Source organism: Strix aluco, chromosome 5, assembly GCF_031877795.1.
Source record: "Strix aluco isolate bStrAlu1 chromosome 5, bStrAlu1.hap1, whole genome shotgun sequence".
In the NCBI taxonomy this organism is placed as follows: Eukaryota; Metazoa; Chordata; class Aves; order Strigiformes; family Strigidae; genus Strix; species Strix aluco.
Window position 1 is genome coordinate 19,529,444 of NC_133935.1, and position 13,712 is coordinate 19,543,155.

At 41.2% G+C, this 13,712-nt stretch overlaps 1 protein-coding gene across 7 annotated transcripts in view; it reads left to right on the top strand.

Moving 5' to 3' along the window:
* CALD1 (caldesmon 1) overlaps window positions 1-13,712 on the top strand; it is a 197,074-nt gene that overhangs the window by 156,577 nt on the left and 26,785 nt on the right. For 5 of the 7 annotated variants that reach the window (XM_074826266.1, XM_074826269.1, XM_074826267.1 and 2 more), the window contains 3 exons: window positions 8,635-8,781; window positions 10,359-11,379; window positions 12,029-12,112. In XM_074826266.1, the coding sequence (XP_074682367.1) occupies window positions 8,635-8,781; window positions 10,359-11,379; window positions 12,029-12,112 (1,252 nt within the window). The remainder of the gene's footprint in view (window positions 1-8,634; window positions 8,782-10,358; window positions 11,380-12,028; window positions 12,113-13,712) is intronic. The other 2 variants (XM_074826271.1, XM_074826272.1) reach the window with 1 other exon arrangement.

A 13,712-nucleotide genomic window follows, 5' to 3' on the forward strand; every position in this document is an offset into this window, starting at 1 on the left:
AAAGAGAAGCAGTTAGATCTTAACTTTGTATACATTCAGTAAGCTAGCAATTTGAGGTATGAAAGTGCCTTGAAAGCCATATTAAATACAGGGACCCAAAACCACAAGAAAGAAAATTTCTGATTTGGCTTTGTAGCAATTGTGGATTTTATATTCTGGGGTAAATCCTGTAAGTCTTTACTTATGCCTCAGCTAGGCAAAATGCCTATTATTCTCAAGTCATATGCCTGAAATATTACTGGGTATGGCTGTGGCATAAATTATTTTGGATTTTATATGCAATAAAGCACTAGAAATGAGGTGGTGGCAGCAAGTAGAAAGCAATTTGCTACAGAGTCAACAAATACCACATCAACCACAGTGGTATGCACAGTGACTGGGTTTTTCTTCCACTTTTTAAAGTTTGAAAATGTAAGTTTGTTTTGTAGACTTTTTTGCATGTTTGTCATCTGCCAGGGAAACAGATTTCTGGGTGAATTGCACTAAGCTTCAAGGAAAGCAGTAAAAAAGTAATAGTTATCAGCTAGAAGGCACTTGGCCTATCATTGTATTCTGCTCAGTTACTTTTTTTTTTCTTTTCATGCGAAACTTCTAAATTAAACCAGGTTAAATATACCATACTGCTCACTGACAGGTCAATGTCAGGTCTGTTGTGGATGAAGTAAAACTGTAGAGCATTACAGGCTTCACATACTGAGGGAATTACATGCTTTTCTCTGGGACATTTCCAACAAGCACTTTTATCTCAATATAATGTATGTCAAAGGCAAATTTGACATTGTTTCAGTAGCTGAAGGTTTTTACCCTTCATGTTAGCGGCCCTGCATGCAATTTATGCTGAGAAGCGATTTACCAGTTATTTGAATGTGGTTGGAGAATCTGCTTGCATTTCATATTATGAAACAGATCATCAGTTTTCAGCCATGAGGAAAGAAGAAAAGTAGGCGTGTGCATGAGTCATTCTGCCTTTGTGCAGAATGATGCAGTGATATTACAGACTGGCTCTAACTTACGAGGTCCAGATTTTAGGGCTTGAATCTAAAACCAAAGCAACAGTGTTGTTACGAGCAGAAAACTGCAAAAAATGAGACAAGCTATTGGAAATCCTGGGCGTCTACACAACTGAAACTTACATTTTCAACAGAAAACAGTAATTGGGGAAGCCAGGATCTGGCCTAGAGGCTGTAGTGCCATCTTCATCAATGAAATAAAATCCCTGACTACTTTTGGCATGAATTACTTGGTAGTCACCAAGTATTTTTGTTGTCCATATGGAGTCATTTTCCTTGTGGCTATTGGCTTGCATATCACTTTTTATACTTGTGGTGGTTTAGGCCCTGCTGGGACCCGAGACCACGCTGCCGCTGCCCCTCAGGGAGTGAAATACAAATCCTGGGGCTGAGATAAGGAGAGGTTTAATACAACAGTGTAACAGCAACAAACCGAACAACAACAATAACAGTAATAACAATGAACAGAACAAGAGATATACCGTACGGATACAGCAGTGAGGGGACCGAACCGCACAAAGGCCGTCCCTGCTCTTTCCCTGCTCTTTCCCGCGCTTGGGCACCAGGAGGTGACGTCAGCATGGTATCGAATAACCTGGCTAGAGCTCCCCCCCACTGCTGGGGAAACTTAACCCTATCCTGGCTGAACCAGGACAATACTTCATTCTTCGATGTGGATCGCTTGCACCTTAGTTTTTCAGAATCAAACTGTCAAAGGGATGCGTGTACCTACTCTTTCCTTACCTGTGAAAAAACTTAAATGTCAAAAACATGAAAAGGAAAGAAATCACATAAAAGAAAACCAGAATGTACACAAGCTGGACCTCTCAGAAGACCTTTTCTTTCCCATACTTAACTGTTCTCTCATGCAAACAAAATAACAATCTCACAGCCAGATTCTTAACCAATATAAATAATGTAAAGATTTTCCTCAACTGAAACAAAAAATTACTTGTTAAAATGCACATTGTTTTATCTTTTAGGTATTTTAGATCAAGGCTTAAATTAGGAGAAAGGCTTCTAAAGGTATGGTAGGAAATTAAGGGTGCCAGATCTGACAGAAAGAATGTTGTTCTGCTAACCCATTGAATAGGTGGTTACCCAGCAGAAAAATAATAATCCTTGAACTCCTTGGAGCTATGAAAAATAAGAAAGGATATTAGAAACACACAGTATAAAAATTATCTGAATGAGAAGAAAATACACTGAAAGGTGTGTCAGTCTCTTTATTTTTCCCTGAGAACTATGTGGATATCTGGGTAATTTGCCCACTCAGGAGTATAGGCTGTGTAGCTCTGGAGAATGTGTGGGTGAAAAGAGTAAAAATATTTGTGAGACCGATAAATTATGAGCAGAAGACATGAACCTTCTGTAAATGGAAGACTGTAGTGTGTACGTCCAGCAGATGCCACTGTATAATCCACCATACCTAAGAGATAATGGAATTTCACCAAATTGTGTCTATAAGGAGCCCAAGAACTGGTATTTTACTGTAGTATAACTTCCAGAAATGCGTCCATCTTAATGCGGAGATGCAAGAGATGGATGTTCCATCATTTCTTGTATGTTTAATCACCCTCACTGTTAAAAACATGTGCTTCATTTCCAGTTTTAATTTGTCTGGGTTTAGTTTCCAACTGTTGGTTAATTTTATTCACTTGTCTCTCCTAAATTCAATGTGAAAAAAAGGGTGCATGTCAAATTGAGCAATATGTGAAAAATATTGGTGTTAATAACAGCATTCATGCACAACATTGGATTGAGAACTGTGGTGGCATGTCTGCATGTCTCCAGCATAATCCCCTGTTTTCACTCACTACATCTTTTTGAAACATGAGCATTTTGGATTGAAATTCTGCTCGTTCCCTCATAAAAATGAATCTTCTTGAGCAGGTCTGAGCAGAATGCTGGCAGCTCTCATTGAATTATGGAGGAATGATTAGAAGAAACAGTGTTCCCCACAATTGCCCCCCACCATTCACCACAGTTTTAGATATGACTTGAATGAAATACAGCTGGCATTTGACACGCAAAGCTTGTCAGAGGCATAATCCTCTGGAAGCATGTGCATTTGTTACATTTTTTTGAGGTGAAGATCGGTCAGTTGTTTATATCCACATTTTGAAGTGTGCCTATCATAACACAAATTAAATGAATAATAAAAAAATTTAAAACATATGCAATCATAAATAAAACAGGACTGAATATCAGCAGTGACACAAAGAGCACTCCCCAGTGGGTATCATAAGAGTCCATCCTCACCCCACCCATCCTTTCAGGAAGAGCCTGGGTAAATAGAAAGGCTTTCTAAGAGTGCAGAAGGCCAACAAATGCATCTTCTGTAGACTGAGTCTGGTGGTGAAATTTGTCATCAAGGATGTTTTACTGACATCCTCCATCTGCCATCAATTTGGAGATACATAAGTCAACAGATGTCACTTCAACTGCTGTGGTGTTAGGTAATGAAGGGTGAAGGTCTTGGAAGTAGGTTACGCTGCAAATGGAGGTGCAGCAGTTTGATACAGGATGAATGATCTCATTTTCTGGTGTGGACCACGGAGAAAAACAATCTGTAATAGATGTAAAGGCTTTGAGATAAAGTTGTGAGGGAAAGAGCATGCTGAATAGGTACAGTTACATCTAATTGAGGTACATGTTGGGAGGGCGGTGCTATGAATGTGTTTTTGCAAGCAAGAGAAAAGGAAGACAGACTGGCATTTGAGTGAATCATGTAGGAAAGAAGAGACAAATCTGGGCTGCCTGTTTAAGTTAAAAATCTAGTCTTAAAGGCTTTTGTTCTGTTTGGAAATTTTTCACGTATTTCTGACACCCTTGAGGGGTGGAGTCAAAGCTTAGATCCACAAGTCGCCTTCTCCCTGCCTCCTCTGAAATGGAGTAGTGTGATCCAGCTTAAATTAGGTATTGAGTTTTTTTCTACCCCTGTGAAAAATGTAGTTTACAACTCATCTAGGGCAGATAGTGCTACAAATAATTTTGTCTTTAATCAGAATACACACTGTTTAGAACAGGGACCAGATCTTCCCCTATCTTTATAAAATGCTTATTGTAGAAAGCCCCTGAACTTGATCAGGAAATTTCAGTGCTGTCATAATTCAGACAGTAATAATAATGTATTACTATTGGGCAAGAAACTCTAAAACCAAAGTGCCTTAGATAATGTTTGAACTGATTTGTGGTTTCAAGTGGGAACCAGTTGACGCTGGATTGTATGAAATGGTTTCAGCCCCATAATCACTCTAGCTATTACCAAGTTTCTTACTAAGTTATAACTTTATTTAAATTCAGTGCTTGATGTAAAATAGAGAGGGTGCTGAATCTCTCTGGAGAAGTTCTGAGGCAGATGGCCTCATCACCTATATTCCCAATCCAGCAGAATTATTTTCCACTCTAGGCTGTAGAGTCCCTCCATTCAGTCTGAGGGTAACATTTTAGACTTACTCAAATAATCAGGAGATTTGTTGTTGACTTCGTCAGGTTTGGGATTTCAGTCCTGGAGATATAAATCTGTCCTACCTGCTCAACAGGGCAGAGCATCTGTTGTTACTTGTTATCTGTACCTAGTGTGGTGGGGAAATGTCCTCTCACATAGTTGAGATGCTCAGTCTCCTGTACTTGAGTTGTGCTGCATGGGAAGTATGATAGACTCAGCACTTATGCTTTCCTAGAATAACTTATCAATAACACACAGAGGTTACACTTTTCTCATGTCAGAAACATAGAGAAGGTAACAGGAGAAGCAGCTAACACTCTGCTATTTTTTTTTTTCATTTTTTTATTTTAGTTGACATTTAGACCAAGAGTGTGTTATCTTTGGTAGCAAGGTGTAGGACGGTTTCCAAGTAATCATCTTTTCATCTGAATATTTAATAAGAGGTGTCACGTATCAGAAGGCTTGGCATACCTCTTGGTGATCATGCTGTGCTGTGCTTTCATTGCCTGAGATAGCTGGAACAGCTAACTGCAGAGAGAGACTTGCCTGCAAAGATTTTGAACAGTTATGCAGAAGGTGACAAATGGATATAAGGTTAGTTTAATTTACTTGTGGGGTGTGTATGCATGCTGGGCAACAAGGCTGTTCTCCAAGGGTGGAGAAACAACACAGACCAGTGTGGATCATTGGATTTCCATCTGTCTGATATACAGAGCTGAAATCTCGGAGTCATACTTTTTATTACTTGTTTACTTGTGGTCTAAAGAATGTCAAAAGATGTAGGCAAGTGGAAGATAAGCTCTGAAGAACTCCCAGATTGATTTTGCTTATGATGGGTAGCTAGGGAGAGGTGTAACAGTGGGAAGGTGAGGGACAGTCTTCCCACACTCCCAGTGGAGGGTGCGTGAATTCATGTGTCTGCCTGTGGTTTACTTTCTGTGTGAAATTAGTTTGACACCCTAGGCAACAGAGGAGGAGGAAACTACTTAGCTAACTAAGGAAAAGAGAGTAATGTGCTAGCTGAGTTAGTGGGAATGAACTCAGTGCATGAGGATTGAGTGAATGGGGAGATGAACACTAGTCAGAAGAGTGTATTTTTCATGGGCAGAAATGGCATTTGTCTAACTTGCATCATCTTACCCCTTACAACAAAAAGGACATTGAATTACTCGAGCGTGTCCAAAGAAGGGCAACGAAGCTGGTGCAGGGTCTGGAGCACATGTCGTACGAGGAGCGGCTGAGGGAACTGGGGTTGTTTAGTCTGGAGAAGAGGAGGCTGAGGGGAGACCTCATCACCCTCTACAACTACCTGAAAGGAGGTTGCAGAGAGCTGGGGATGAGGCTCTTTAACCAAGTAATAAGCGATAGGACAAGAGGGAATGGCCTCAAGTTGCGCCAGGGAAGGTTTAGACTAGATATTAACAAGTATTTCTTTACGGAACGGGTTGTTAGGCATTGGAATGGGCTGCCCAGGGAGGTGGTGGAGTCCCCATCCCTGGAGGTGTTTAAGAGTAGAGTCGTCATAGCGCTGAGGGATATGGTGTAGTTGGGATCTGTCAGTGTTAGGTTAATGGTTGGACTGGATGATCTTCAAGGTCTTTTCCAACCTAGATGATTCTGTGATTCTGTGATGTTTCCTATGACCAAATTTCTTATGGAAAGTCAGTGGCAGTTAGGTGACTATGTTGAATCATTTCATAAATCATCCTGCTGTCAATTTGCTCACAGTGTGGTCATTAGCCTGTTAATTAACATAGCCAACCTGAACCTGTGTTTTCAGCCTACTCTACTCTCAGTCTGTGGTGGCCAGTCAGGTCCACTCCAGCAAAGCTTGTATTTCTGAGGCAAGCAAAACAGCTTGTAGAAGTACAATCTGGGAAGTAGTGTTAACATAATTGTAAAGAAAATATGATACAGATATATAAAATATTGCTGTTTGTTGTTGATATGACTGTTTCCAGATTATTGCGAATGTGTCATGCATCCATGCTGGTGAACAGAATTGAATACTTAAGGTGATCCTTATGGGTGGAGCCCATATCTGGTGTACTTGCTCACTGTAGGAAATTGCTGTGATATGCAGTGAGGCAGTGGATGTACTTAAAAGGATATTGAGAGAGATTGTCAGCTTTCTTAACAGATGATCTATGTGATAAGTGTCCAAGGACTGGAAATATGTATCTGTTTTCATTTGACTTATTTAATGGGTACATTTTGTGGGAGTTTTTTGCTTAGGGTATTTTTTTCTTTCCTTTTTTAGTTTTCTGAGCAACTGGTGGTTTTAGGAAGGCATTTTAGAGAGGCTTTTTAAAGTGGTTGTTCTCCTTGCTGTGTAGGAGTGTTCTGTGTGGGCACAGAGAGCAGGATAAACTACTTCATCCTCATGTGGTCTCACTGCAAAGACAAATCCTGAGGCATAGACACTGGGAATTGACTCAGTCGTGGCCATTATCCAGCTGTCATAGGCTAAGAGCAGTGTGCCCTCTCCTGTGCCCTTATGTTTGGAATTCAGAGCTGAAAAGATCATAGGCTTCTTGCAGCCAGAACATCTTACTAACAGGTGGGCTTTCTGTGGTCAGTTTGATAATGTAGTTTTATTCCAGAGAGAGTCTCTTTCTTCTGCAAATTAAAGACCTCATTGATTTAATATTGTCTTCGTGTGCTTTCTGTTCTAGACCTAAATGAAATGTTGATCTCCCTTTAAATTGCTTACAAATGACAAGTAGTGTTTTTCCTTGCTTTCTCTGCATCACCTCTAGTGCTTTTAATTTGTCTCCTTCCTTTCTTCCTCTTCTCTCTACTGTGATCCTTCATAGCTGTGCTGCCCATGGTTATAATCCTCTTTGAGAAGGAGCTGTTTCCACAAAGAAAAGGTTGCAAGCTCTTGAAGTGGGGCATGAAAGTAGCAAATCAAATCCTTCAGTGCACTGAGGATGAAAATGCTGTTCTAGATCTGTCAAGTGGCTTAGCCATGTTGGGTTTTTAACTTCCATTTTTAATTTTTAAAGCAAAATTGGGATGCTTGGATCTCCACTGAACCTGTACTTTCACCCTTCTTTCAGCAAAGGAGAAAAGTAGTACCAGAACAAGGTGATGGGAGAGGCTTTGGACCCAGAGAGTCTAATTCATGACTAAATCAAAATGTTTTAGTTGCTCTTAATGTTAAAGTATTCCTTGAAATGCAAGCTTAAACTGTGCTTTTTTTACTCGGTGCAGAGCTCTTTTATTCTCTATGTGCGTGGCTGTACAGCTAACTTAAATGTGTGACTACATAAGGAAGGGTGACTTCTTAACCATTATGTATCAGATCACTGCTGGAAGCAAAGTAAATGAATGTCCTGGCTGGGTCTGGCACGTGTTAGGTTTCTATTTCACTTTTCCTGCACAAAAAATAAGAGGAATGCAGGCCTTTCACTTTATCTCACACAGTAATAATGCACCTCAGCAAAGATTTGAATGGACCACAGGATTATTAGGATTGTAATGTCTTGCTTTCCTTTTCAAGTAGGATGAAACTAAATGTAATCATCTGTTGGGTTAGATGAACACAATGGGTCCTCAGCCATAGGCTTTCATCACAGCAGCGATCCTGTATGACTTAGCCTGGCAGGGCTCCGGATCGCAAAAATTTTGTAGGTGTCAGATGTTTGGCACTCAGAACCTGACCATTGAGAGTGGTTGTCATACTTGTGTCTCCCTGCTTTCCAGTCTTTCAGCTTTAGAATACTGTCACCATTTTCAGTGTGTGATATTTAAAGGAGGCTGATGAAAAGCTGCTTGGCTAAGTTCAATTTCAGTTATGCGGGCTTCAGCAATAGTCTGCTCAAATACTGCTGTGTGCGTTCTGGTAGGATCATGGTGCAGTCTAGCAGGATGTTTGCTCAGCTACAGAGCTGGGCTTTTATGGTGTTGGTATTTTCTAGGAGCAAACTGACAGTGTGGTGTGGCTGCTGCCTTCACTGTGACTATTTTGTCAAGTTCATTTCTGAAAAAGAAAACCAGGCTTTGAAACTATGCATCTCAACTTCACAGCATATTTTCTAAACAGCATATGGAGCAGACACTGCAGCCATGCTTACTGTGCTCTGGTCAACTGCTTTTTGTAATTTTTCAGTCACAGTGTCCTATACACTATAGCCCCTTTGTTTTCCTATCCCTAATGCTGTGTTGCAGGCTGTCCTACCAAAGAAACGATGACGATGAGGAAGAGGCTGCCAGAGAGCGTCGCCGACGGGCTCGACAGGAGAGGCTGCGGCAAAAGGAAGAAGGAGATCTATCAGGAGAAGTAATGGAGAAATCAGAAGTTAATGCCCAGAACAGGTAAATGTCTGATGTTGTTTCCTGACAAGACAACAGTAATTTTTGTTCAGAGTAGAGAAGTATCTTGAAGAGGTCTGGTTTGCTATTTAAGTTTTAAACACCAGGTTTGGCCATCCTTGCTCTGAAGAAGATCTAACACTGTGAGGAACACCACTGGCTGTGTCTACACAGTGGGGTGGCAGCATCACTGAAGCTGGGCTTGAGCTCATGACCCCTTCCTAGGGTGTCCTCAGGGTTCTCTATAGGGTAACTCAGCTGGGACTTATGGAGGGAAATACCTCTGATGCATCCTGCTGTCAGATTGTCACAGGCATGATTGTGTCTGGCCTCACAAACCTCCACATCTTTTGTTCTGCTTATAGGGGCCATGGTGTCAAGGGGCCAAGGCACATGGGATTGGTGGGCACCCAGTCCTCAAGTTGCAGCTGAAACTGCTTGCAAGGTGCTGGGTGTGAGCGCTAGACCTCAGCCCTCATCTGGCATTGTCAGGGTCATACAGCTATAAACAGCAGAAAACTTATGGAGTGAGACACCACTTGTCACAAATTGAGTGGCAGACCTGGCCTTCCAGTCTGTCCATTGTTTATTCAGTTTCATATACTCACAAATAATATATCCACATTTCCAGTAGCCATAACACAATTGATAGAAGAGACCAGAAATAAACATTGTGGTATCAAGCTAATAGATACTGAGCACAAGTAGCATGCTATTAAAGACAAGGAGAATGGATATAGATAGGAAAACAGCAACATTTCTGATTGTAGATTATAATCTTTTTTCACAATAGAGGGGAAAAAAAAAGCTAGAAAGAGGGAAGAAACCTGCACACAGGAGAATTAAACAGCTGGATTTCGAAGGAGTCAACCTCCAGGGTCTGAGGGTGAGATCCAGTCCTGATACCTACAGGTGTTGAATAGCATGTCTTAAATATGATGCTGTGCTCACTCCATTTTCTAACAGATTATTGATCCTATACAATCACAACCTCACCGAACCCTTAATTGCAAGGCTATCCCCTTATCGACTGTATCTGTGGATGTTGTTGCTGAACAGGAGTAGCTTCTTGTTGCTAGAGAAGTTCACTGAAGTCAGAAACTATCTAGCATCTTCAAAATTTTGCCCGGTGGGAAGACCATGCAGAAGACATGTATTGCCTCAGGCCAAGCTGAAGGGGGCCTTAAAGCAAACTAAGTCTTCCAAGTATTCTGCTGCAGGATGCAGAGGCAGAGGATGAATTTTTCACGGCTGTTTGTATTTCAGCTGCTCCAAGTGTCAGGGACCATTCCAGTGCCTACTGAGGTCAGTAAGACTCCTGGGGACTTCAGCGGCTGTTGGAGCTAGCCTGGAAGGGAACCCTTCCAGGCTCTGACATTGTAAAACACCAAATTCCTATACATGTAGAAATGCTGAAATTAATCCCTGGAACCATTTTGTTAAATTTTGAAGTATGCAACCTGTTGTGTTTTCAAACCATGGAACGATATAACAGCAAGTTTTTTTTCTAGAAGCAGTTAAGTGCATACATTGTTAGAAAGATATTTTTTTTTTAATGCAAAATTGTCACTTTTATGTAGTGTGGCAGAAGAGGAAACCAAGCGTACTACAACCACAGGGGGAACAGATGACGAAGCTGCATTGTTGGAGAGACTGGCAAGACGGGAGGAGAGACGCCAAAAACGTCTACAGGAAGCCCTGGAACGTCAAAAGGAATTTGACCCCACAATCACAGATGGGAGCTTGTCACCGCCCAGCAGGAAAGAAGTAAACAATGTGGAAGAAAATGAGACCACGGGAAAAGAGGAAAAGGCTGAAACACGCCGAGGACGCTATGACATTGAGGAAACAGAAACAGTTACCAAATCATACCAAAGGAACAACTGGAGGCAAGATGGGGAAGAAGAGGAAAAAAAAGAAGAGAAAGACAAGGAGGAGGTACAGGAGGAGAAACCAAAGGAGGTCCCCGTAGAGGAAAATCAGGTAGATGTGACAGCAGAAAAATCCACACATAAAGAAGAGGTAGTAGGAACAAAAAATATAGCTATAAATGCAGAGGAACACAAAGCAGAGAATTATACAAATGCTGTGCTGGAAGGGGAGCAGAGTATAACCGATGCTGTAAATGAAGAGGAGCTTAGGGATGAGGAAAAGGCTGAGGAAGAAAGGAAGAAAGCAGAAGAAGGGGAGAAACTTGAGGCAGAAGAAAGGGAGAGGTTAAAAGCAGAGGAAGAAAAGAAGGCAACTGAGGAAAAACAGAAAGCAGAGGAGGAGAAGAGGGCAGCTGAGGAAAGAGAGAGGGCTAAGGCAGAAGAGGAGAAAAGAGCAGCTGAGGAAAGAGAGAGGGCTAAAGCAGAAGAGGAGAAGAGGGCAGCTGAGGAAAGAGCAAGGGCTAAGGCAGAAGAGGAGAAGAGGGCAGCTGAGGAAAGAGCAAGGGCTAAGGCAGAAGAGGAAAAGAGGGCAGCTGAAGAAAAGGCTAAGCTAGAAGCAGAGAAATTAAAGGAAAAACAAAAGATGGAAGAAAAGAAAATAGAAGATAAACAGGTAAAAGAGAAGAAAGTACAAGAGGAAAAACCTCAAGCAGCTTTCCTAAGAAAACAGGTACAGTAAACATTTTGCACCAAAATAAGACACCTGTGGTTTGTGAGAAATGTAATGCAAGGAAAAAAAAAAAAGATTGAATTGGAATTTCCTCACAGATCTATTCCTACATTGAAATGACTAATACTCATGCTCTCTCTTGCTCTCTCTTTTAAAAATAAAGCTCCTTCCTTCTGCTTACCAATAATGCAGTGCGCAACATGCCTGACCTCACGCCATCATTCAAAGAAAACCTTGCATGTTCAGACCTCTGCATGTTTTTTTGGCTGTCGTTTTTCTCAGCTGCTATAAACTGGCCTAACACAGTAACACATGAGGTGGAGGCAGACACATCTTGGCACAAAATATTACAAGCACCTCGTAAACTGTGTGAGGAATGTGTGTGTTAAATGCAATCACAAGAGAGGGCTCTCTGCTGGGACATGTGAGCATGATGCCACGCAAGGGAGAAAGGCCCACATGGGGGAATGGGAGCATTTGGAGAGGGTGGAGGGAGCACCACTGCACATGGAGATGTGGGCACAGCAGCATATGATGGAGATGTGGCTGCACACAGGATTGGTACATGAACACAGTGTGGAGAAACAAAAGTGCAAACAGATGTGATGTTTTCATATTAAAAAAAGTTATTAAAAACCCAAAAACAAAGGGGGAAGAAAAAGAGGTTAAAGTGGAAGCTAAAAAGGAAAAGTTACCAGATGAGAAGCTCCGACCTATCTCCAAAAAAGATCAGGTAACTTGTAAACCATTGATTTAGATGTTGTAGGGAAACTTGAGTTAAGAAAATAAATAAGGGACCTATAACTGAAAGTTGCTTTGTTCAGCAAAGTACTTAAGCATGTATTTCACTTCAAGAATGTGGGTAATCCTGCTGAAATAAATAGGGATGAAGCTACTTATGTGCTTAAAATGAAGTAAATGCTTAAGTATTTTGTTCTTTTGGGGCTTTAGAACCAAGTCCTGTTTGTCTTAGAACAAATATTTCAGGAGACTCAGTTCGGTCAATAATGCAAGGATGGTTTGCACCCTAGGGATGAGTTTTTCAGGACTGTATCAACTAATCATCCTTCCCTGGTTTTCTCCCACTTTACTGTGAATTTTTTCCCTATGACTGAGACCTACTCTTACAATAATAATAATAATCATCTAGGCCCTTTGGCCACCTGACTGCCTTAACTAATGATTTTCCCCCAAACTGCAATGCCCCATGATATAAACTGTGCATACCAAGATTCTTCTTTTGTTTTAAAGAGAAAATCTACAAAATTTACTGCATTGCATTTCCACTGTAAACACAGGAGCTGGTGCCATGGTGTTTTACTGTATGGTAAGTAAATAAGATTTGGGGACCATTTACTCTTCAGGTTACAGCTGTACACAGGGAGCCATGTTCAGTGTTGTGTAGGAACCGTGCTTTTAGTTCAGTGCAGCAGGTATCAGAATACCACTTGATTTTAATTGGACATCGAGACTGGTCAGGGCCTTGGGGGTTTGGACCTGTTGGGGTTCAGCCAGGTCTGTGTGGCTTAAAGGAAGCCACAGCACAGAGATCTAGTAACAAGCAGCTTGCTGCCTGTCTATCTGCTTGGGAGCATTGAGGGTTGTAGAGGGTCCGGTCCAGGGTCCTTAGCTGTTGGATTAATTTGGAACATGCTCTAGATGCTTAGCTCACCTTCAGAGAGTGATGAAGGCAAATCATGTCACAAGGTTTTATGTCCAGTTGCCTGGCTTGATCATCCAAGGTATCATATTTTGAGTAAGGTACATGTAAGATTGAAAAGGTAAATGAAGTGAAGAAGATGGTTAAAAGGAAGGTTCCTAATGAGCAGGGAGAGAGATTGGCAATACTAGAATAAGTTACTCTAGAAATGGGAAGAGTTAAATGAGACCTAATGGAAATGCTTCAGAATAGTGCACTAGAAAAACTGAACAATCACTCTAAATTAATCTGATTGCAAAAGCAGAGGAAAGACCTGCACAAAACATAAGGGATGGATTATATTAAGAGTTCTTCATAAGACAGAACTGGCTTGTAATATTCACCATTTCACACAGTCTTTGAATATTACAAGTAAATATAAAAAGGAAGCTGTAACTGACCACAAATATTGATTGGGGGGTCAGGACTTGAGACACAATCGTCCTGCTTGTGTTTATGTGGAGCTCAGTCAACTCTCACTGGAGCTCTCATCATGCTTTTAAATTGTAGCCACAGGGCTAGATTATTCCAGGAAATCGGTAAGACTTTTAAAACTGACTTGCGATTTTAGTGCTTCCATTTTTGGATGCTCAAGCTGAGACAATTTTAGATAGTCCCATTTTTAGTGCAATGC